Source organism: Scyliorhinus canicula, chromosome 9 (assembly GCF_902713615.1).
Source record: "Scyliorhinus canicula chromosome 9, sScyCan1.1, whole genome shotgun sequence".
In the NCBI taxonomy this organism is placed as follows: domain Eukaryota; kingdom Metazoa; phylum Chordata; class Chondrichthyes; order Carcharhiniformes; family Scyliorhinidae; genus Scyliorhinus; species Scyliorhinus canicula.
The window spans coordinates 103,006,898-103,033,076 of NC_052154.1; the positions used below are offsets into that span (position 1 = coordinate 103,006,898).

The 26,179-nt window shown below is 47.7% G+C and overlaps 1 protein-coding gene across 1 annotated transcript in view; it reads left to right on the forward strand.

Annotated features, from left to right (window-relative positions):
- The window catches only part of LOC119970929 (mucin-5AC-like), a 152,637-nt gene that overhangs the window by 22,543 nt on the left and 103,915 nt on the right, over positions 1 to 26,179 (forward strand). Inside the window, 14 exon segments of the mRNA XM_038806038.1 lie at positions 1 to 70; positions 6,008 to 6,145; positions 6,256 to 6,420; positions 7,879 to 7,973; positions 8,260 to 8,386; positions 11,839 to 12,091; positions 12,178 to 12,230; positions 12,314 to 12,414; positions 15,199 to 15,350; positions 15,457 to 15,595; positions 16,613 to 16,723; positions 19,779 to 19,958; positions 22,990 to 23,229; positions 25,046 to 25,202. Of these exon segments, the coding sequence (XP_038661966.1) occupies positions 1 to 70; positions 6,008 to 6,145; positions 6,256 to 6,420; positions 7,879 to 7,973; positions 8,260 to 8,386; positions 11,839 to 12,091; positions 12,178 to 12,230; positions 12,314 to 12,414; positions 15,199 to 15,350; positions 15,457 to 15,595; positions 16,613 to 16,723; positions 19,779 to 19,958; positions 22,990 to 23,229; positions 25,046 to 25,202 (1,981 nt within the window).

The window sequence follows — 26,179 nt, forward strand, 5'->3', positions numbered from 1 at the left end:
ATTATCACAATAAACCCCAGTGGCAGCATCTCTGTCAATGGAATCTTTACACAGTTACCTGTAACCATTGGTAAGTTTAATTCCAGTTTTCACAGCCTTCAACCATTAGTTTTCTTTGTATTAAACACAGCATTTACACAATCCTTTATCTTGAGAAAAATTCAAGCTTGCAGATTCCTGATTGGACATTGCATGGCCGAATATGCAATGCATTGGATCTTATAGTCAAAAAGGGAACTAGAACTTGACACAAAATGGTAGTCAAAACGATGTGGTGAAAGTTAATCTTCTTTAATATATAAAAATAACTAAGTTTAAAATACAGTATGGACTCAAAACAGGAGCAGCTATTCAAACATCGAAATAACAGGAACAGATTAGAATTAGAACTAACGGCAGTTAAATACAAATATACACAAGGAACATCAACAGTTATTAATGATGTGACAGCACTACTGATGACATCAGCAATGGATTTAAATAAGAATATGTATAATAATATCACTCTAGAACAAGAAAAAAATCAAGGGAACTATGTATCACAATCTCCTCTGGAGGCATGGATTTGAATCCCACTCCTGACATTGACTTTTGGGCAGCAGGGTAGCACAGTGGGTAGCACTGTTGCTTTACAGCACCAGGGACCTAGGTTCGATTCCCGGCTCACTGTCACTGTGGGTCACTGTCTGTGCGGAGTCTGCACGTTCTCCACGTGTCTGCGTGGGCTTCCTCTAGGTGCTCCGGTTTCCTCCCACAAGTCATGAAAGACGTGCTGTTAGGTAATTTGGACATTCTGAATTCTCCCTCCGTGTACGCGAACAGGCGTCGGAAAGTGGCGACTAGGGGCTTTTCACGGTAACTTCATTGCAGTGTCAATGTAAGCCTACTTGTGACAATAAAGATTATTATATTATTATTACATTATTGGCAGGAAAGATATGAATTATGTTCTTAAAAATGTAACCGAAGAACATCGCAGGCCAGAATTTCATCTCAGAGATGGGAATATTGTGTTTGGCCATTTACCATTATCTGATCCTACTCCTGCACAGCAGGGGAGGCAGTGGCGTAGTGGTACTGTCACTGGTCTAGTAATCCAGTGACCCTATGCGGGATTTTCAGTCAGCCGACGCCAGAATCAGGAAATGCAATTGAGGGGAGTAACGGTTCCGATGCCAAAATCGCAACGGACGCCAATTTCACTTACTCCAAATCGCAATTCTCCATCGCCTCGGCAGCGGCGTCTATGCGTTCCAGAATGCATGTGCAGTAAGTGCTGATGGCATATCATTAACGGGCCTGACTCAGTATTCTGTGGAACCTCTGCGATTCTCCGCTTCCATTGGGCCAAATTCCTGATGGCACGGTTCACTTGTGCTTTTACAAAATCGTGAAACCGGTGTGGTGGCTGCTGAGGGATAGCGAGAGGAGCAATGGAAAGTGTCCAACATCACCATAGTTTGCTGACAGTTCTGCTGCTGGCCGGGGATGTCTGCCAGGGCCGGGGGGAGAAGCAGGGAGTGGTCAGAAGGTAGGCTGTGGGGTCGGGGAGGACGGGCACAGAACACCATTGCCGCAGCTGGGTAGGCAGCCGCACAGCTGTGCATGCCGCTGACTGCTCACTGTGAACTTAGGGCCACGGGTCATATGTGTGACTCCCAGGCCAACCCCCTAGGTGCCTTTTGACCCCGGCCGACCGATCAGCCATATGGGCACGCTCCAGTGCAAACAGTACCATCTTGTTGGCTGGGATGGTGTGTGTGGGGAGTGAAGTGTGTAAATGCGGCTCCAGCTTGTCGGCCTCCTGAGTGTCAATCACAAATCCGGCACCGTTTTTCATTGGAATCGATTGTATTCCTCGTAGCGGCAGTGCTAGCCTCTCAATGGTCATTTAATTGGTCCAGGTGCGGCGCCAGGTTTGCTGTTGTGGAAGTCCATGAAACCTGCCCAGGTGTCAAAGGGCGGGATTCTCCGCCTGCATTAGCCCGGCGACCTGGAGAATCCCGCCCGAGGTCAATGGATATTTCCATTATCGGCGGCTTGCCTGTGCCATTCTGGCGGCGGGTGGGCAGGAGACTCCAGCACTTAGTCTCAGGAACGGAGAATTCAGCCGAGGATAATCCACGGCAAATTGCAAAATTTGAATTCTATAAAAATCTGGAATTAAAAGTCTAATGATGACCATGAAACTATTGCAGTAAAAATCCACCTGGTTCACTAATGTCCTTCAGGGAAGGAAATCCTCTGTCCTTACTTGGCCTGGCCTACATGTGACTCCAGGCCCACAGCAATGTGGTTGACTCTTAAATGTTCTCTGACATGGCCCAGCAAGACACTCAATTCAAGGGCAAGGAATGGGCAGTAAAGGCTGGCCAAATCCATAACGCTTACATCCCATGAGTGAATAAAAGAAAAAGGACTTGCTCACTCTATATTTCTCCATGGTGGTGTTGCCATGGGGGGGGGGGGGGGGGGGGGGGGTTAGAGCCTGATCCATCGCCTCCAGATGGAGGGGCGGGATTCCCGCCCCCACCATCTCCCGAAGTTTCTGGCACCAGAGATTCGGGAATCGCGCCACACCTGTCGCCCCCCCCAGCGATTCTCCGGCCCGCGATGGGCTGAAGTTCCGCCGCTGCCATGCCGGTCCCGCCGACGGGAATCAAACCACCTACCTTACCGGCGGGACCAGGCGGCACGAGCAGGCTCCGGTGTCCTGGGGGGGGCGCGGGGCGATCTGGCCCCGGGGGGTGCCCCCACGGTGGCCTGGCCCACGATCAGGGCCCACCGATCGGCGGGTGGGCCTGTGCCGGGGGGACAATCTTTTCCTTCCGCGTTCGCCATAGCCTTCACAATGGCGGACGTGGAAGTGACCCCCTCCCCTGCCCATGCGCGGGGATGACGTCAGCAGCCGCTGACGCTTCGGCGCGTGCGCGGACCTCCGCCGGCCGGCGAAGTCCCTTCGGCCCCGGCTGGTGTGGCGCCAAAGGCCTTTCCCGCCGGCCGGCGGGGCGCCAACCACTCCGGTCTAGCCCCTCAAAGTTAGGGCTTGGCCCACCTTTGGGGTGGCCCGACGCCGGAGTGGTTCACGCTACTCCATCACGCCAGGACCCCCGCCCCGCCAGGTAGGGGAGAATCCAGGCCAATGCAAGGAGAGAGAATGGAATAAAGAAACTTGGAAATCGTCCAGGACGATAAAGTAATGGCGGCCATTGATGCACTGATGAAATTTCTTGACCTCAAATACGACCACCAGACCATCTTTTTTCATTTGAGCGTACTTACACTCAGCCACAGCCAGCACGTTAAAGAGGCAAAGGCGATTGGACGTTCATGGGCATCGCTCATCCGGTGAGACAGGACTGCCCAATCCCATACGGCGATGCATCACAGGTGACGAATAATGACACACTTTGAACGATTGAAATGCGTCAACATCCCCGAAGAGGTGAACGCCACATCCCGGACCTTGCTCCGCACCGGAGGCTGGTGCTTCTTGAAGAACAAATAAAGTGGGGCCAGGATGGTCACCAAATTCGGAATGAATCTGCTGTAATAACTGACCAATCCAAGAAAGTTTTGCAGGACGCGGGCCAGTTTGATGGCTTGCACTTTCTCAGCGACTGGGTGCAGGCCATCTCTGTCCATCCAATGCCCCAAATAGACGACTTATTTTGCATGAAACACGGATTTTGCACAGCGCAGCAAAGGCGGACTCTATACTCAGAAAAGTGCCGCAACACCGCTTCAAGGTATCAGAAATGTTCCTGGTCCATAGTCCCCCTGACTAGCCTGTCGTCTAAGTAAATTGCGACATGTGGCAATCTGCACAGGCTATTCTTCATGACATGCTGGATGACTGCGCACGCCGAGCATAATTTGAATGGTAACCGGATGTACTCGTAGAGACCCTGATGAGTATTGGACACAATGTATTTCCGTGAGGACTTCTTGAGCTCTAGATATAGATAAGCTTTGCTCATTTCTAATTTTGTAAATGTGCAACCACCAGCCAATGTAGCATATGCGGGATAAAGGATAAAGGTCTAACCTCAAAGCCGTATTCATGTCAATGAACAGATGCCACAGAGGTGGATGGTCTTATCCGGCTTCACCACATGGGCCATCGGCACTGCCCAATGGGTGAAGTGCACAGGTCTAATGATGTCCAAACTCTCCAAGCGATGAAGCTCAGTCTCGACTGTCTCCACTAAAATGCAGGGAACTGGGTGGGCATGAAAATATCAGGGCTCGGCCTCCGGTCCACTTGGATTTTGACCACGGCATCTATAATTGTACTGAAGCCAGGCTGTACAACCTCAGGGAACTTGCTCAGCACGGCACACAGACCGCCAGATCCCACTTGGAGGATATGTTGCCAATCCAACTGCAGCTGGTGTAGCTAATCACAGCCTTACAGATTAGGGTAATTTCCTTGCCTGACAATGAGGGGAAGGCGAACCGATTGGCACCATAAACTACTGGAGTAAGCTCCGTTCCCACAATGCTCTGCCCATGCAGCCTGGCCTCTGATGGGACCTCACCCAAGAACCTCACAGTTGGCCCCTATACTGACCCTGTGGATTCACCGGCTCCCACCCATTTTCCAGCTGCCATTCTGGAAGGGCAATCGCTCAGCGGTTTTACGCCACACGCCCAACAAGGAGAACACGGGGCGCACGATCTGAAAACCAGCTACCAGACCCCTTTAAACCTAGAGACTCACAGCTGTGCAACACCGCTAAAGCCTGCAACCAACCTAACCACCCAAGATCCTGAGACCAAACCCCCTCCCCCCATCCATCCGCCCGACCCCGATTGGAACTTATCCGGTTCTTTCGTCCTCTCTGGTGCCCCCTCTATGACTGGCACCGTGGATAGTAATGGTTACCTGAGCACTCACTTCCAATATCCCCTTCAGATGTGAAGTCGCCAGGCTCTCATTTTCATACAGCTGTTGGAAATCACATTTTTGTGATGTCAGGATGGCTACCAATGAATATTCAGTGAGTGGGGAAGTCCTGGAGGGAAAGCTTACTAATGATATTATAATGTGTTAAAATTAGAGTCTCGGCCTTCCGTGGCAGATTTCTCATTACGCCGCCAGCAAGTGGCCTGGAAAATAGGAAATCACAATCTCGTGTTTCAGGATTCTCGGTAAATTTTCCACCCACATCGATGTTCTCACTGACAGCTAACACAGACTCAAAATCACCCCCAATGTGTTCATTCTTGCTGGGTGGTAAAACTTTGTGGAACCTGATTTGATTTACAATTGGAAAATTATTGCAAACAACCTTTACCTCATAAATCGACTTAGAATACTCTCCACTTGCCTGGATGACTAACTCCAACAATACTGAAGAAGCTTGACACCAGCCAGGACAAAACAACCCGCTTGATTGACACCCCTTCCATAAGCACATACTCCCACCACCGACGCAGCCTTGTGTACCATGTACAAGGTGCACTGCAGAAACCCACCAATGCTCCTTTGACAGCGCTTTCCAAACCAAGATCTCTACCATCTGAAGGACCTGGGCAGCAGATATGGGAAAAACAACCACTTGCAAGTTCCCCTCCAAGCCACTTATCATGTTGACTTGGAAATATATTGTTGTTCCTTCACTGTTGCTGAGTGAAATTGCTGGAACTCCCTCCCAGACAGCAGAGGAAATGCTCCTGATATTGCTGGACTGCAGCAGTTCAAGAAGATGACTCACTACCACCTTCTCAAGTCAATTAAGGGTGCCAGCAATGTCCACATCACATGAAAATATTAAAAAAATATAATAACAGTATTAAAAGATGCAAAAATCCATCCGTTAAGCGTAATCTATAATTTGGAGAGATTTTTATGTTTAATCTTTATTTTGGACATCCAAAACTTCAATGAATGGAAACCAAATTTCTACCCAAATTTCTAAAAGCAAATCACAATTTGATTGTATCATCACTACACTATGGTGCTGCAAATGTTCCTAAATGTCCAACTTTCCTGTTTCCACAGCCAACGTCACCATATTCAAGCCCTCAGGTTTCCATGTTATCGTCCACACAACCTTTGGGCTGCAGCTCCAGGTACAGTTAGTGCCCTTAATGCAACTCTACATAACACTGACTTCTTCCTTCAAAAGCTACATGTGCGGTAAGTTACAACCTAGTTTACCTTTACCATCCAGTCATTGGAATAGCCATAAATGCTTCATTGTTCTCAGTGTTGATTAAACACTGTACAATTTGATTGTGTTTATTTAGGTCTTTGTGGAAACTTCAACGATGTACTTAATGATGAATTTAAAGTCTTCAGTGGTCTTGTGGAAGGAACGTCTTCTGCCTTTGCAAATACCTGGAAGACCAAAGCTAGATGCCCAGACAGAAAAGATATTCATGAAAATCCTTGCTCCCTCAGTGTTGAAAATGGTTAGTCTATAACTTACTGATTTGCATTGATGAGCCTAAAGGTTGGAATCATAACCTAATGAGGTTGAGGATGAGTTACAGGACAACTTAATAGAATTTTGTCAGATTCTTTAATGCAAAGCTTTTTTTATTATGTAATACATGAATGACTTTATTCACTATCACACAACAGTTCTTATTTTCCCAAAACCCCTTTCATGTAGATAGGCGTAATGGAGGGAACATAAGGTGGAATTCTCCCATTTTGAGACTGACAACAGTGGTGTCTGTCCCTCCGACTAGAATGGCAGGCAATCGTGCAAGATTCAGCACGACATTTAGTGCTTGAAAGCTCATTAATTATGCACAGACGAGTTCCCCTCCGAATCTCCTGGCAGTCTGGCAGCTGACTCATCCACCCGTTCTCAGGTGACAAGATCAAAGGTCCCGGGGCCATATTTAAATACCAGTCCAGAACACTCATATCACTCTAACCAGCCCATCTGTCCTCACCAGACTGTGCAGGATTACAGCAACCCAGAGGAAAAAGGCTGGCAGTTGCAAGAAGAAGTCTGTTCTCTGATTCAACCACCTTCCCTATGAGCCCATCACCTGCAAGGTGCCCATGGCCCCACTTGGACCTCTACCCAATGCCTCTGAAGTCTTCATCCATCCCCTTCCAGCGAACAATGTGGTATCCCTTTGACCCCTTGTTTGTGAGCTTTTCACGCAGTCTTGTTGGGGTCCAGCTTCCCTCCCCTCGGTTTTCTCTCTGCCTTCCATCATTTGTCTTGTTCAGCTTCTTCCTTGCCCCTTTTCCTGCTATTGTGAGCCCTCGCCCTATCCCCCTCCTTCAACAGCTCTCCTTCCACATTGCCCCATTTGTCTTCATCAGCAACCTCCACCCCCAATGCCTCACTTCACCTCGCACTCCACACTGGGTTGAACTTCACACCTTTGTTGTGGTGGCTACATATGTCCCACAGCCCAGTGTTGTCCAGAAAGTTACCCTTGTATTCCCAATCCCAGGTGCCGTACTGAAGTGAGATGATGACACAGGAAGGTCTATGGATCCAGGAGCATGGTGCTGCCCATGTAGACCAGCTCAGCACAGAGCTGGAGGGCAGGAACGGGTTTGCACTGGCAGAGTGGTGTTTAGCGCATCAGGAATAGCGCAGCACTATGGCAGAAAAGCCATGTTGCACTAACCTCAAAGTCTCTTGCCAACTGAGGGCTGTCTTGTACATGGTCCTCTTTACAATCGGGTTTGTCACACATGTGATTTCAAGCTGGTATGATGTAAGACTGGAAGGCCTGATAGGACCCTCGCAAACAGCTGTTTTTAATGAGCATTTGTAAGATGCAAATGACATTTGCATTGCTTGCCAGCAGCAAGGTCGATCTGCCATTAACCCACCATTGGGAGAAGATTAATCACTTGGAAAAGTTTAATTTTTAATTTCTCCTTTATTTTTCTAGAAAGGTACGCTAAGCATTGGTGCGGCCTGCTAATAGCTGACAACTCTGCATTTGCTCAATGCCATTCGCACATCGACCCCAATCAATACTATGAGGTAGAAAAAGTTCCTCTGTCATTGTATATGATAATTGCTACTGTAAAAACTGCTGTGGTGATTGTACCAATATAAAAGTCACAGTTCTTATTTTGTTTATGAATTTCTTAGCATGATATTGATGCATGAAAATGACTATAAACTGCAGGACTGTGTGACTCTTAAAAGCTTTGGTTTGCATATTTTATTATGCGTTGAGTGTTTTTATTTGAAGGAATGTTTAATTGTTAAATCTTTGTTTAAACCACACCGTAAGTGTGAAATAACACAACCCTTTATTTTGCAGCAATGTAAATATGACAGCTGTAACTGTGAAAAGAGTGAGGACTGCATGTGTGCTGCCCTCTCGTCATATGTTCAAGTGTGTGCGTTAAAAGGCATCACCATTTCAAACTGGAGAGCTAACGTATGCTGTAAGTATAATAAAAGAACAGATGAAATAGGAGCAGGAATCATAGAATCCTAGAACTTACAGTGCAGAAGGAGGCCATTCGGCCCATCGAGTCTGCACCGGCCCTAGGAAAGAGCACCCTACCTAAGCCCACACCTTCACCCTATTTTCACACCTCCACCCTATCCCCGTAACCGCACCTAACCTTTTTTGGATACTAATTTAGCATGGCCAATCCACCTAACCTGCACATCTTTGGACTATGGGAGGAAACTGGAGCACCCGGAGGAAGCCCACGTAGACACGGGGAGAGCGTGCAGACTCCGCACAGACAGTGACCCAAGGCGGGAATCGAACCTGGGGCCCTGGAGCTGTGAAGCAACTGTGTTAACCACTGTGCTACCGTGCCTGCCTAGGAGTAGCCATTCAGCCCTTCAAGCTCATTCCACCATTTCAATGAGATCCTGGCTACTCTCATGCACAACATCATTGTCCTGCATTGGGCAACACGGTGGCCTAGTGGTTAGCACAACCGCCTCACGGCGCTGAGGTCCCAGGTTCGATCCCGGCTCTGGGTCACTGTCTGTGTGGAGTTTGCACATTCTCCCCGTGTCTGCGTGGGTTTCGCCCCCATAACCCAAAAATGTGCAGAGTAGGTGGATTGGCCACACTAAATTGCCCCTTAATTGGAAAAAATAATTGGGTAATCTAAATTTATTTAAAAAAAAATCATTGTCCTGCATGACCCCTGTATCCCCGGATGTTTCTCATATGGAGAAATCTATCGATATTTGTCTTGAACGGATTCAATGGATGGAATTTTACAGCCCTTCCCACCGGCAGGATTTCCACGCCCACTGAAATCAATGGGCTTTTCAGCAGCTCACTGCATTTTCCAGCCCTGCCTCCTGCTGTGTCAGGACTGTAAAATTCTGCCCAACTGCAGCGTCTCTGCAGCCCTCTGGGGCAGAGAATGCCAAGGATTCACCACCCACTAAGTGATGGAATTCCTCCTCACCTGAGTCCTAAGTGGCCTACCCCCAGACTAATTTTTAAATCCTTCCATGACCTTGCCCCACCTTATCATATCTGTGCAATCAGGAACGTAAAGGCCACAATCAGATCTTATCAAATGGCATGGCAAGTCCAATGGGCTGATTGGCCTACTCTATATGTTTGTTTATATGTTTGAATGTTCAAGCTTTACATTCCCTCTGGAAAATCCATTACTCTGACTGAAACATTCTGTGCCATTCTTTATCCCCCTCCTTTTGGCAAGTCTTTCATCTTTGTCTCCACCTTTAAAATTATTTCCAAAATTAATTTATTTCAAGGCTTTCAACTACCCGTCTTAATGCATTCTCAAAAAATTCAACCAGACTAGTCAGGCACACCATCCCTGAACAGATCCTTGGCCGACTGTCCTTGATTAACCCATGCTTGTCTAAATAACAACTTCTACTGTCCCTCAGGATTTTGTCCACCACAGAGGATAGGCTGACTAGTCTCTGGTTATCTATCTCTTACTCCTTTTTAAAGTAACTTCACAATGATAACCACCCTCCAGCTCTCTGGCCAAGAGGATTAATAAATGATAATCTAAGCCTCTGCGATTTCCTCCTTTTCCACATACCAGATGATCATAGGCTGCTTTCCCCTTGGCTGATAATGATTTAACCTGAGGATCATCACGCCTCAGGCCAGGGACAAGGTTGAGAAGGCAGGCCTTCATGAATAACCTCAGCCAGTACAGGAATTGAACCCACACTGCTGGCCTTGCTCTGCATCACGGACCAGCAGTCCAGCCAAGTGAGCTAAACCTACTCTATATGGTGTTTGACTTGCAGGGGGTCTGGATTTAGGAGTCCCACCCTTTTCCTTTGTGGGAACATATTTGTTCTGAGCTCTCACTATTTCCTCCTGGATAGTCTCCCGCTGCTCTGATACATATTTATCTTCAAGTAGCTTTATTGATATTAGCCATTCTCCAATTTAAAACCTTTACTCTTGGTCTGTCTATGTCCTTTTCCATAACTACATTGTGGCCGGAATTCTCTGGCAGTCGGGATTCAGTTTTCCTATTGGCAGCTTACTCCCGCCCATAGGTTTCCTGGCAACATGGGGTGGCTTAAATGGGAAATCCCATTGGCAAGCGGTGGGAAGAGATAATTCTGCAGCCAACGAATGGTAGGCTGCCAAGAAACACATGGCTGGATGACTGTAGAATCCCGTCCTATATCTAACTGCTCTCTCACTGATATCCCTTCCGCTTGCCCAGCTTCATTTTCTAAAACTAAGACCAGAACTGTTTCACCCCCACCATAGAATCATAGAAAAGTTACAGCACAGAAGGAGGCCATTTGGCCCTTGTCCTTGCCAGCCTGAGGACACCCAGGTGCCTTTTCTAATCCCACCTTCCTGCACATGGTCCATATCCCTGTAGCTTAGAGCAGTCAAGGTGCAGAACCAGGTACTTTTTAAAAGAGTTTAGGGTCTCTGCTCCCACCACCAACTCGGGCAGCGAATTACAGACTCTCACTACCCTCTGCATAAAAACGTTTTTCCTCATGTTCCCTCTACACCTTCTGCCACTTATCTTGAATCTATGTCCCCTGGTTCTAGAATTCTCCACCAAGGGAAACAATTTAATCCTGTCCACTCTATCTCTTCCCTCATAATTTTGTACACCTCAATTAAGTCACCCCTCAGCCTACTTTGTTCCAAGGAAAATAACCCCGACCTATCCAATCTCTCCCCGTAGCCACACTTTTCTAGTCCTGGCAACATTCCTGTAAACCTATTGTTGAATTACTTGTTGCTATAAAGGTTCTACAGCATGCATTTTAAGAATTCTGCTCCTTCTATATCTTTTACATTGATTTTAACCCAGCAGAGTTGAAATCGCCTCCTATTACTACTTTATTGTTTCTGCAATTCTTTGACAAGTTTGATCTTCTATCTCCCTCTGACTGTTGAGTCCATCGCATATCTTCAGCCGTGTAATTGCCCCCTTTTGTTCTTCAGTTTAATCCTCGTTTGAAGATCCCTGTAGCATATCATCCCCCCTCACAGCTGTGATTGTTTCTTTAACCAATACTGCACCCCATCTTTTTTTTTAAAATCCTTTCTTTATCCCAGCTGCCATTTTTAAATCAATGTTTCAGCCATAGCTGTGATATCATACTAACAAGTGTCTATATGTGCCCTAGCCTCACCTGTCTTACTCTCTGGATTCCGTGCTTTGGAGTATATATTAGTAATTGGTGAAAAGCTTCTTTGCTGATTATTTTCTCGCCTTTCTTCTCTCTGCTTGTCATCCTTACATGTCAGTGACCTGATACAGAGTAACACATTGTGAAAAAAGCTCCCACTCTGAAACAATACTTTTCAAACAGGTATTATCTGTATTAATTTTAGATTAGTTTGAAATGAAGTTTGAAAATTCTTTAAGTTGTATGTATTTATTCATTGCAGCCAAATATCTCAACTGTCCCAAGACTCTGGTCTACAGCTACAATATGACAAGCTGCCAACGCACCTGTCAGTCCCTAGGAGCACCAGATAAAACATGTGAGATTGACATTGTGCCAGTGGATGGATGTGGTTGTGCTGATGGAACGTACATGGAGGACACTGGTAAATGTGTACCAGCCTCCCATTGTCCATGCTACTCGAGGGGGTTGGTAGTGCCAGCAGGAGAGGCCATTCATGACGAAGATGCCTTGTGGTGAGCTTGTGAAGCTAATTAATGACATAACTGAGGAGAGAAGTATCTGAATTCAGTGACTGATAATATCTGTTATTTTATTGCAGTACCTGCAATCAAGGGAAGCTGGACTGTATTGGAGAGGAGTCACCTTCTCAAGGTAACATATTGAAAAACAGTAATTATTCAGACAAAAGTATGTCTTTTGTGTGTCTAAATCTGTGTTTGTTTTTTTCTTTCCAGCATGTGTTGCTCCCAAGGTTTACTTTGACTGCAATAACAAATCAGCTGACAGTATTGGCACAGAATGTCAGAAGAGCTGTCAAACTCTTGACATGGAATGTGTAAGTGCCACTGATAAATGATATAATTTGCACAAATCTTTGGAGGCTCGATAAACTTGTGTGTGATTCTTAGACATTGCTCTTTCTCCTTGACCTATAGCTACTGGACAGAGCTTTCCTACATTTTATCCAGAATGTCAGGCTCTGGCTCTCCAGCTGCACAGCCAGATTTTTACTCCAGATTTTGAGCCTTTCTGGAGAAGAAATTCAGGGGGCGTGGTTTGCAGTGTCACTGTGGTGGTGGTGGCGGGGGGGGGGGGACAAGGCCGGCTCCACAGAAATCAGGGTGCGCACCCCATCCCGCTACTCCCACAAACATCGGCGACCCCCACCCCCCCCACCGCCCCACGAACATCGGCGACCCCCCCCCACCGCCCCATGAACATCGGCGACCCCCACCTCCCCAATTGCCCCACGAACATCGGAAAACCCTCACCCCCCCCACAAGCATCTGGGGCTCCCCACCACCATCAGCATCGGGCCTCCCCCCCGGGCCTCCCCCACCCCCCCCCCCCCAACCAACCCCCCCCCCACTCAACACCCCCACTACCATCAGCACTGAGGGCTCCTCCCACCACCACAATCAGCACCAGGGTCTCCACACCCCCATCCCCAGCATCAGCACCGCGTGCTCCTTCTGCCCTCTCCCCCACATCAGAACCATCAGCATTGGGGCCTCCTCCCTCCTCACCACCATCAGTACCAGGGCCTTCCCCCCCCCCCCCACCCCCCCACCATCAGCACCAAGGGCTCCTCACTCCCACCACAATCAGCACCAAGGCCTCCACACCCCCTCCACCATCAGCACTGAGTGTGCCTTCTTCCCCACCCCCACACCATGACCTGCAGCACTGGGGGCTTCTACTCCCCCTCACCCCTAACATGAACATCAGGGCCCAGCTCCTCAACCCTCACCGTCACTCCCACCATTTGCATTAGCTGCTGCCCCCCACACCTTCACCTTCACTTCCACCATCAGCATTAGGGGCTCCCCTCACCCCCAACATTAGCATCAGCCCCCTGCCCCCACCCTCAGGGCTCTCAGCCACTATCAGGGCTCCCAGCCCTCTACTTCAGGTCTCTTGTGCCACCCCCCCCCCCCCCCCCCCCACAATCAGCGTTAACCCACCTCCCTCCTCATCCCACCATCAGCAACAGGGCTCGCAACCACCCCATCTACCTCTATCAGATTGAGTGCTGGCTGGGGAAGGGGTGAGAGCCCAAATGCTGATAGTGAGGATGAGTGTGTGTGTGGGGGGGGGGGGGGGGGGGGGGGTTGTGAGCCCCTTTGCTGATGGTAAGAGCTGGGGGGGGAACCCCGATGCTGATAGTGGGGGTGGGGAGGGGGGGTTGTGGGAACCCCGATGTTGGTAGTTGGGGGGATTGGACCCCGATGTTGGTAGTTGGGGAGATGGGAGCCCTGATGTTGGAAGTTGGGGAGATGGGAGCCCTGATGTTGGTAGTTGGGGGGGATTGGACCCCGATGTTGGTAGTTGGGGAGATGGGAGCCCTGATGTTGGAAGTTGGGAGCCCTGATGTTGGTAGTTGGGGGGGATTGGACCCCGATATTGATAGTTGGGGGATGTGGAAGCTCCAATGTTGGTAGTTGGGGGGGGGGGGTGGTGGAAGCTCCGATGTTGGTAGTTGGGTGTGGGGGGAGAGGTCCAATACTGATAACAGGGAGGTTGTTGGATCCCCGATGTTGATATTGAGGGGGGGGGGGGGGGGGAGAGGCCTGATGCTGATAGTGGAGGGGAGGAATGGGCCCCAATATTGATAGTGGGGGGGGGGGGAATGTGAGCCCCTATGTTGATAGCCCTCACGCACAGCCCGGGATCACCCAACCCAAAAGACTCTAGGAAGACCCTCCCTCTGCAGCCTGCCAGCGGTAGGGGGTCACATGAGAAATGGACAAATCTCCATCACACCAAGCTGAGGTGTCGCTGTTACGGTGTCAGTGCCATGGTGCCCGAGGGTATTGTACCATTGGCATGCCAGGGGGTGGGGACTGAAGAAGTGTCTGAGGGGGCTGGCTGAGGGGGGTGGGCATGTCACCCCCATGCGTGTGTGGTTGGCGGAGCTGCCCATAAGACCATAAAAGGTAGGAGCAAAAGTAGGCCACTCGGCCCATCAAGTCTGCTCCGTTATTGAATGAAATCATGGCATCCTATGGAGGGGGATAATGTCCCTTCTTGATGATGAGAGGTTGGGGGTGCTGCCCATGCCAGTGGTGCGGGCGGGGGGGGGGGGGGGGGGAGTCAACATTTGCGCTGGGGTGTGTGGTGTGAGTAGCCTGCCACTGGAATGAGGATTGGAGCACCTATTTTGAATAGCGGCCCAAGCCAGACAGTGCTGGGAGCACTTGCTGCTCTGCACATACCTGCATGTCAAAGGATTGTGACCCTCACCCATGCGCCACTCCTCGCGCTAATGGGAACCACTCTGGTTTCTCCGCTGCCGGGAGCACTTAGACTTTGGAATGGAGAATCCTGCCCCTAATCTCTGAACCTATCCCCCCCCATAATTTAACACTTTTAGTCTCATTATCTTCTTGGTGAATCTGAAGTGCAACACCTCCAAGGCCAATATATCCTTCCTGAACCAGTACCTGGAAGCAGTTGTAGTCCCCAGAAGCAATCTAACATTTGTCTTCCAGCCCAAATATCCTTCTCACTTAATATTTGTACCTGCCCGCCAGTTTTCAGTCATATCTATACATTGGAGCCTGTATATCTCTCTGCTCCTCCACTATTATATAAAACTTTCAATTATTTCTCTCTGCAGTATGCCACAGGTTGTACATCTGGATGCATGTGTCCTGACGGTTTAATTTCTGATGAAAATGGTGGCTGTATCCCTGTAAGTGAGTGCCCATGTACACACAATGGTATCCAATACCACTCTGGAGACATTGTACAGGTGGACTGTAACTCATGGTATGTAGAAAATATTCACTGTTGTTAAGATGAATTACACGATGTAACTGTTGACCTTCACTGTTCATCTCATTTGGTCAATGCTCATCTCATTTGACTTTTTAAGTGAATGTAAGAACAGACTATGGAGCTGCACAGAACAACAATGTCATGGAACATGTATGATCTATGGAGAAGGGAATTACGTCACTTTTGATGGAAAACGCTACAATTTTAATGGAGACTGTGAATATATTGTTGCCCAGGTATTTTCATTGTTATTCATAATTATCTTATTTTAAAATGGGACAAAAAGAATGACAATATACAATAAAACCTGAAGCTTAAATCAGCAAATAAACAATGGGCAGGAGTCTCTGTTGGCCGACGCCGAAATCGGGGAGTATGATCGGGTTGAGAATAGCTCCCGAAGCTGAAATTATGGCAGGCACCGGTTTGATGCTGAATCGCTATGCTACACATCCTCAAAAACAGCATCAATGCCACACACAGCGCGCTTGTTTCAAACACCTTTCGCATATCATTAGTGGGCCCACCCGAGGTTCTCCGCCTCCAGTACCAGTATCCAGTATACCAGTATCCAGTACCGCGATACTTCACCGACAGCCATGCCACAGAAGGGGGGGCTTCTGCCAAGGCTGGGGGGAGTAGTGGGGGGTGGCCAGGAGTTGGGCTGTAGGGTCGGGGTGGATTGGTATGCAACACCATTACCGCAGCCGGCAAGACAGTCCTGCAGCTGCGCATGCCACTGGTAACTACTTTAAGCCCTGGGCCATATAGGGACCCCCCAACGGGGCGTGCCCTCTGGCCCCAGCCGACCCACGGGCGCTCCAGCACAACCTGTCCCATCTTTTCGGCCGCGATTAGTGTGTGTGGGGGTGTATTGTTTCAGCACGACTGCAGCTTGTCAGCCCTGCTGGTGTCCATCACGGACCCGCGATTCCCGCATCGTTTTTCGTGGGTATTGTTGGTGTTCCATGCGACGCTGGTGCTAGCCCTTCACTGTAGCGGGATCGGTGCAGGTGTGGCACCGATTTTGCTGACATGAAAGTCCACGGATTCTCTGTTAGCGTAAGCACTTCGACTCAGAAACAGAGAATCCGGCCCGTTGACTGTGTAATGATGCCATATCAGTTTATAATTGCCTTTACTCTTCAAATTTCAAACTTTTTAGAGCTGAGTAAGTTTATTTTATGACCTAGCTATAGACTTATATTGTGTGAAGCTGTTAGTCTTTAATTCTGTCCTCATGATTGTTTCAGGATTATTGCGGAAATAAGTCTTCCAGTGGCACCTTCAGAATAATCAGTGAAAACATCCCTTGTGGGACCACGGGTACAACATGCTCTAAATCAATCAAAATCTTCTTGGGGGTAAGTGAACAGGGGAATCAGGATGGCTAACCACCACGTATTTTCCTGGACTGTCCCAGAATTTGGCTTCAACCCGAATCCTGGGTTTGAGCTTTCCAGGATGCCATTTGTTCCGGATTTTTCACACTCAAGTGCCCTGTCCTGCTGCACATGAACAGACCCAATACTATACAGCCACGAGGGGGCAACTATACAGCCACGAGGGGGCAACTATACAGCCACGAGGGGGAAACTATACAGCCACGAGGGGGCAACTATACAGCCACGAGGGGGCAACTATACAGCCACGAGGGGGCAACTATACAGCCATGAGGGGGCAACTATACAGCCACGAAGGGGCAACTATACAGCCACAAAGGGGCAACTATACAGCCACGAAGGGGAAACTATACAGCCATGAGGGGGCAACTATACAGCCATGAGGGGGCAACTATACAGCCATGAGGGGGCAACTATACAGCCATGAGGGGGCAACTATACAGCCATGAGGGGGCAACTATACAGCCATGAGGGGGCAACTATACAGCCATGAGGGGGAAACTATACAGCCATGAGGGGGCAACTATACAGCCATGAGGGGGCAACTATACAGCCATGAGGGGGGAAGATATATTGGTCTTGGACAGAGTACAGCATAGATTTATCTGGACTCCAAGGTGGGAGGAAAGACCATACCAATCAGCATATTTCCTGGAATTTTGAGGATTCAGAGGAGATTTTATTGAAGTTTTCAGGATATTAAGGAGAACTGCCAAGTTAGATATAGAGAAATTATTTCTACAGGTTGGGAGTCTAGCACTAGGGAACATGGCCTAAACATTATACCAGATATTTTAGGAGTGAAGTTAGGAGATACTTCTGCATAGAAAGGATGGAAGAAGTTTGGAACAAACAACAATTGATGAGAGGTGAATTAGTAATTTAAAATCTGAGATTGATATATTTTTGTGAACTAAAATTAGTGAAAATAGGTATATGGAGTTATCCCACAGATCAGCCATGATCTCATTGAATGGAGGAAAAGACACAAAGAGCTGAATAACCAACTTCTGTTCCTACCTATTAACATTTTGCAATCTGTGAAACTCTTGCACTGGGAACTAATGCGTGGAACTTGATGTTCCCCTCAGAGTAGATGTGAAGGCAGTATAACGGGGTAGGAAAGTACGGCAGGGAGACTAGTTTGTCTTGACTCCCCAATGACTAATTTTTGAGTGGAGAAAAACTAGGATTACTCTTCCCTTATGCGGCCAATTGAGGCCCTCAATGGGGGCCATGTCTGGGGAATTCTTGTACATCCTGTGCTCAACAGAGAGACCTGCTGGTGGCAAGGGAGGAAGTCTCAGGAAGACACAGCAATCCCTCCACCCCACCCCACTGCCGGAGCCTCCCTGACCAGCCCTGGTGATTCTTCCCCACAAGGGCTGCACAGTAGCATAGTGATTAGCACAGTTGCTTCACAGCTCCAGGTTCCCAGGTTCGATTCCCGGTTTGGGTCACTGTCTGTGCAGAGTCTGCACGTTCTCTCTGTGTCTGCGTGGGTTTACTGCAGGTGTTTCGGTTTCCTTCCACAATCCAAAGATGTGCAGGTTAGGTGGATCGGCCATGCTAAATTGCCCTTAGTGTCCAGAAAGGTTCAGTTGGGTTGCGGGGATGGGGTGGAGGTGTGGGCCTGGGTAGGGTGCTCTTTACGTGGGCTGGTGCAGACTCGATCGGCCGAATGGCCTCCTTCTGCACTGTAAGTTCTATGATTCTATGATACTCACGTCTGGAGAGTCCGGCGCCGATTTTCATTCCTGGCCTCCTGCAGTGCAGGCAGTGGCAACAGCGTATGGTGGTGCTTTGCAGTAGTGAAGAGCTGTCGGCCTCTGATTGGCCAGCAGATCTTGGAAATGAGTTATCGGCTTCATATCAGAAAGCATGGTGGAAAATTGAACCTTGTGTGACTGGGAACCCCAAAGGCAGCCAATAGGTTGCTTAACTGAGTCTTAACCCAATGGGATTCCCGGAAAAGGCCGTAGTGGGGTTGCTACTGGCCCTAAAGGTGTGGCTATTAAATGTTACCCATACACTTTGAGCTGGATATTATTGGAGTCGGGCATGGCTTGGCTTGGCCCGTTAGTGTGATACCTTTCTGCACCCTTCAGCTCAAAATATTTTTGCACCAGATGTGCTGTTTGTGCAAGCTGATAATGATATGGATGTTTGGAATCTGGGACCAACACTGTATTTCTTTAACTAATGAGATTTAAGAAGAACCAGATACTGAGAACTGGATCCATTGAACTTGGTGTATTACAATCAAATCAGGCACAGAAAGTGAAATAAAGTGGGAAAGAAAGGTTGGATTAAGAGGACAGAGGCAGAAGTAAGAAGAATAACAAAAAATATATAAAACTTGACTTTTATAAAATCTCTCAGAACAATTAACTATCGAGGGTGGCATGTGGCGCAGTGGTTAGCACTGGGTCTGCTGCTCGGAGGACCCGGGTGGCGTTTGCACATTCTCCCCATGTCCGCATGGGTTTCGCCCCTACAACCCAAAGATGTGCAGGTTACGTGGATCGGCCACACTAAATTGCCCTTTAATTGGAAAAAAAAATAATTGGGTATTGTCATTTTTTGTTTAAAAAAAGAATTAAAGGAGAGAGAGTCCACTGTTTCAAATGTTTCACTGTTTCAAATGTTGATTACCATTGACCAATCACATAATTAAAAAGGTATTTATGCTGTTATTATCAGACTGGATTTTCTGCGATGAGCTTAATGGGCAATTCATTTCCAAAATCAGAAGGACCCTAAACATTATTCTGCTCTTGTACAAAGCAAATAATGGAGCCGTGTAAATTGATCAGCAAATTCTGGAGAATTGCAACACATCTCTAAATCCCTCAGCTCACTGAACCATGTGTGCATTAATAACTCTGTATGTTTTAATAACAGTCATATGTTTCCAATAAGACCCAGTCCAATAGATACCGATACTTTCTGGTGTAATTTATAGGTGGCTGTCCTATATGGTATTTTTCTAACATGATTATTTAAAACCTTTCAGAACTTTGAAATAAAACTCTCAGATGGAAAGTATGATGTGGTGAAGTTTGGCAGCAGTAAACATATTCCTTATGTCGTGCGTTATCTTGGTCTTTACCTTGTAATTGAAGCTAACAATGGACTGGTACTGATCTGGGACAAGAAAACAAGCTTGACCATTAAACTCAGTCACTCCTTTACGGTAAGTGCTTATTCTTGAACCTTGCTGATATTACAAAAGATGCCCTTTACACTGACGGCAATTTAAAATCTTTTGAACAATAAGTCTTACATTGAAAAAGCCCTTTATTGTCGTTGATGATGTGAATATCGCAAACCCCCTCATATATAGTTAATTACTCTGAGGCAGGACCGTTGATGGTTGACATAACACATTCTGCCACTTTGTGTGAGCATGTGTATTCCTGTTATAATTCTTATTGCCTGAGCTTGACTCCCGCAGCTTTCCATCCAGGGAGACACTTTGTAACTTTCTCTAACTGAAGCTAAAATAAACCCTACGTGAAAGTCACCTGGAAACATACCTAATTGTGGTCAAAATGCACCTGCAGCAAGGATTGCAAATGATAACCCACCTGTCGATTTGATAGAGAATAAAATGCCCTGGGAATAAATAACAACTAAATCTGATTCACATATTTGGAAGAAATAACTTGAATATGATCACCATTACTGACCATTTTTGGAGATAATTAATTTTTGATATCTTATTTTGTAAGAATAAAAGTAATGGGTAAGATCACAAGAGTGATTATTATTGATTCTCTATTCATCATTACAACAGCTCTTTGAATTATAATAATTTAAAAATGTATTTTTAATATAATTGATGTCCAATACTCATAAATACTGATGGGTACAACCAATGTTCCACTCCTGTTTTTGTGGGTGGGATCTGCTGTGGGAATGGGAAGTCCTGCGGAAGTCCCAAAACATGGTACACTGGTGGGATTTCTCATACTGATTAGCCCTGCCTCCTGCCAATGACATAATGGGAATCCTGACATTGAACATCAAGATACTTAGTTGAATCTAATTATCAGGCCTTTACGTCTGATAGTCCCCACACTAGGTTGCCCATTCATGTTGGCATGAGTGGTGATGTGAATCATTACAGGTCTTTCACAGGGGGCACCTGGCAGGCAGGGTCAGCCAGAGGAATTCAGTTGACTGTCTGACTCAGTGAAAAGAGGGTAATGCACAGGCAGTGCAAGGGAGTGTTCCTTGAGGTGGGTTTTGTGTTGGGGGAGGTGGTGTTCCTTGGCTGTTCTGTGTGGGGTATAGGCTCCGTAAGAGGGTGCTCTACGGGGGGGGGGGGGGGGGGGGGGGGGGGGGGGGGAGTTGTTTTAAATTTTCTTCTCTTTAAAATAGACGGCCCGGTCTTTTACGACTGAAGTTGTTGGCTGGGCAAGCTCAATCAGAGCAACTTGCATGCTCAACAACTTATCCACAAATCTAAACATCTAAACAACTCCTTGACCACATCCATATCAGGTTGTGGTTGTGTGGCTGCAGTAATAATAATAATCACTTACTGTCACAAGTAGGCTTCAATGAAGTTGCATTCCGGCGCCTGTTCGGGTAGAGAGGTACTGTCTCCTTGAATTGAACCCGCGCTGCTGGCATTGTTCTGCATTACAAACCAGCTGTTTAGCCCACTGTGCTAAAGCAGCCCCTAACTCTGTACTGTCTACAGGTTGCAGTGTAGCAATCCACCAAGGGGTATTCAGCAGAGCCTCCTAAACCTGAAAGGATGAGGGTAGTAGGTGCAAGAAAGACCATGGGCGGGATTCTCCGTTGCCCAATGCCGAAATCGGGAACGGCGATTGGGCGGAGAATGGCTCCTGACGCCGAAATCGTGGCAGGCACCAGTTTGACGCCGGGTCACTATGCTCCACCCCATCCAAATCAGTGTCATCGAGATGTGCGCCGCGTGAATTAGCAATCCCGTTTGAATAGAATTTTTGGGCTCATCCACGATGCTCCGCCTCCAATGGGCGAAGTTCCCGATGGCAGGACGTGTGGTCTCAGCAGTTGTGAACCTGGCATGGTGACTACGGAGAGAGAGAGAGGCTTGGGGACAGTGTCCAGCCCCACCATACTCTGCTGAGAGCCATGCCACTGCTGGGGGACTTCTGCCAGGGATGGGGGGAGTAGCGGGGGTGGCGAGGAGGTGGGCTGTGGGTTCAGGGTGAACGTGTACGCAGTCCAGCACAACTGCCGCCATCTTTCCGGGCGCGATCGGTGCTTGTGTCGAGGTTGTAGGCCTATGCGCGACTACAGCGTGTCAGCCCTGCACGTGTCCAGCATAGACCTGGCTATTCTCCCACCATTTTCCGATGCATTCCATGGGTGTTTCACACGGCTCCGGTGCTAGCCCCTTACTGGTAGCTGAATCGATGCTGCTGTGGCACCGATTTTTCCGTCGTGAAACACCACGGATCCTATGTTGGCGTCAGCACTTAGACGCAGGAACGGAGAATCCAGCCCTATCACTTTCAAATTCTCTTTGAAGTCATACACTCTCCTGGCTTTAAAATATTGTACATTCCCTTCAAAGGTCACTTGGGGTTAAAATCCTGTAACACTGACCAAACAGCATTGTGGGAGCATTTTTGCCACAAAGGTTATAGTACCAGCTTTCTGACAGGCAATAAGTGCTGGCCTTAGGAGCAACATTCATATCCTGACATTGAATACATTTGAAAAATTTAGAACAAATATAGCAATTACTAAAGAGAATACAGGATTTTACTGGCTGGTAATGCCGGCATGATATTCCGGTCACACACCGGCGCATGGGTTTCCCGGTGACAAGAGGTGCAGTTAACAAGCAATCCCCTTGACAACGGTGGGATCAGTAGATCCCAGTGGCAGGCAGCTTCTGCTGCCGAATAACATGCAGCAGGTTGGTGGGTAAATCCTGCCCCAAAAGACTAAATCACTGGTCAAACAATGCGATTGTTGATTACTGAAGTTTATTCCTGAAAAATCATGACTCAAAACCAAACTGTTACCATTTTAATGGTCTGCCAAAGGAATATTGTTTTTTCTGAAAACAGGGCTGGCAAATCTTTTTGATTTGATTGTCAATGAATAATGACTGATGTAAGCCACTATGATAGCTTTGGAATTATATGGTACGTAGTTCTATTCTCACCAACAAGGGGAAACACAAGTCTAATCATTGTCACCTTTAATGGGCATTATAGCGTACTATCTGTGGATTGTGTGGAAATTACGATGGCAATGTACACAATGACTTTACCACAAGAAACCAGTTGGTGGTTGTAAACATGGAGGAGTTTGGAAACAGCTGGAAGGTGTCACCTGTCTGCATGAATGTAAAGAAAAACGAAGACCCTTGTTCAATTAACGTCCATCGAGATGCATGGGCTCAGAAACAGTGCAGTATCCTCAAGAGTAAACCATTCAAAGCTTGCAATTCTCAGGTACAGCATCTTTTCACCTCATGATATGATTAATATTCAAACAATTGTATGTGAATGCAACAATGGTTTCATCTTCCGATTTGGAGACCTTTTAACAATTGCCAAGAGCAGGGTATCTTTCAAAGCAAAGGTACAAAATATCCTTAACTTTCTATTAACATCCGAGAAAATGGAAAAATCCCAGAATCTTTTTCACACCCATGTCTGCTGTTACCAAGAACGGCGAGGCAGGTGCAAAACCTTGAGAGAATAGGGAATCTTGTTTTTCATACATTTTAATATAATGAGCGAGCCTTCTGCTACATGATCCCCCCTCAGTGAATATTCAAATCTCACCGATGTGACATCAAGTCAGCAAGGTTTACAGCAGCTATTTAAAAACGTGAATCAGTCGAGGGGATGCACCCAGGGGTGCAAGAGGGTGCAAGGGCTCGGGGGCGCAAGGGTAAGCCTAGCTCTCTGGAGTAGAGGGACAAGGGTGACACTGTTCCTAGGCACTGGTTGGTAACCGAGCAGTGCTAACATGCTCTAGCTCCAATGTTAAAGGTTTTTTTTGGGGGGTCTTTCTGTGCTGATCAGGACGCCCTTTTTAAAGGGTACCCCGATCTCTGTGGAGCCAGCCTCCCCCCACCACAGTGACGGCATAACCATACCCCTGAATATTTTTGCCAGACAGGCTCAAGAGCTGGACTAAAAACTCGGCTGTGCAGCTGGAGAGCTACACGGTGGTTTTCAGTCAGAGTCTGACACTGAAAAAATATGGGAACCTTTTGCTTTGCCCATTGTTACAGCTCAGATAGTCTGGCAGTGAAGGATAGAACTGAAGCTAAGTCCCTGCTTAGATCGAATTTCAATAAAACATCTTGACAACCATGGAGCCATAATTCCTTACAGATGCATCTTCATCCTTGTGAATTCCTTGTCTTGAGCGTGCCTTTGCTTGTTCAAGTGCTCCCACGCAGTACCACACCCAAGTGGCTGCAGCATGTTAGTGAAAGGTTTCTGCATTTTACTGCATTTTACTGGGGGAAAGTGGGGAAACTGCAAATAGTATCTCAGAGTAGCCTTGAGCAGCAATGAGCCATGAGGATCTGGGTTCAGACTAGTTACCTGATAGTCAACAGCAAGTGAAGTGGTGGACTGGTAGTGGTGAGAGCAGGAATGCTGTCATCCTGAGAGAGGGTTCGTACTGCACAATGCGACTGGAACTCACAAGAGTAGCAAAATCTGAATAATCATAAATTGCTGGACTGCAACAAGAGCCTGCATGTCCCTTTGAATACTGAGACCTACAACCATGATAGCAAAGCCTGAGCTTGTATGGCAGCAAGTATGGATTTCATGCCGTCTGTCTGAATGTCACTGCAGCACTGCATTGGTGGATTCCAACTGTGCTGCAGTGGAAATTGCAGTCAAGGATTTGAAACTTTGGAATCTAAAGGAACAGAAGGAATCAGTTCCAGCAGAGACGGAAGCATTGAGGGCTGAATGATCTCTTCTTGTGCTATACTGTATACAAATCTAATAAATTCTCCTTTAAGAGACTGAACTCAGGGAGTACCTCAAAATATTGGGGATGATTTGAATTTGGGAAAATTCATTCCATGAAACGTTCCCCAAATAGTGAACCCACTGCCCTTTGTGTGATCTGTCAGCTTGGTTTGGAACTGTAATATTTTCATTCCTTCTGTTCAAAGGTACTGAATGTTCGCAATGAAGGTGCAGCTATATGAATATGTACCCTGAGGAATAAAAATTATGATATCCATCTATGTCTTTTTTTATGAGTACAAAACTTTCTTGTGTTTATTTTCAGATCAATCCAACCCCATTTTATGAGGCCTGCGTACGGGATGCATGTGCTTGTGATAGTGGTGGAGACTGTGAATGTTTGTGTACAGCTATAACTGCTTACTCTTTGGCCTGCAGTATGGCTGGGGTATGCATTTCATGGAGAAACCCTGAATTCTGTCGTGAGTAATATTCTGCTTGCATTCAATTTTGGGCTTGGGAGGATATATAACGCCATTTTTGTATTTGTTGCAGACAGGAACGGGGGGTTGTGTGTGGGGGGGGGGGGGGGGGGGGTTAATTCCCCCTCTCAGCACCTGTCCATAAACAGAAGGGTGTTTTTGATTGGTTTCCCCCTGTATAATCAGTGACATACTTCCCAACCCCTCTGTTTTGGTGTGATCCAATTTCCTATTACTAACCCCACAGCAAACTTGGGAAAGGAAGAACTCAAAGGGCTAGTTTATTTTCACAGAAAATGCAAAGAGGATTTACAACATCTCCCTCACCTTCAGATAGTAAAGAGAGGAATAGAGAAAAAAAAATTTAAAGTATAGAAACTACAGAGGAAAGAATAGCGGGGGCGATTCTCTGATATTGAGGCCAAGGGCGCGATTCTCCGCAAATGCGGAGAGTCGTAAAGGCTGCCGTGAAACTGGGCGTGTTTCACAGCAGCCTCCACGCCCCCTCCCGGGACCCGATTCTCCCCCCCGGTCGGGGCTAGCAGCGCGGCCCCGTGAAGCACGGCATCGCAGGCTTAGCGACCGTCGCTAAGCCCACGCGCCAAGGGTCACGACGGCTGACGCGCACGATGACGTCAGCCGCGCATGCGCGGATTGGATGGCTCCAACCCGCGCATGCGCGGATGACGTCATCACGCATATGCGTCAAATCTGCGCATGCGCGGGCCGTCATGCCCCTCAGCCGCCCCGCGGTCTGATCCTGCAGGGCGGCGGAGGAACAAAGAGTGCGCGGGTTTCGGACCCGCTGCCCGTGATCGGTGCCCACCGATCACGGGCCCATGCCACCCTTGGCACGGCCGTGGTGCGGCCGTGCCAATCGGTGCCATGGTTGTCGGGAACGGAACTTTGCGGCCGTTTTCACGAACGGTGAGAGCAGGTGTGTTTGCGTTCGTGAAAACGGCCGTAAAAGCCTGGGA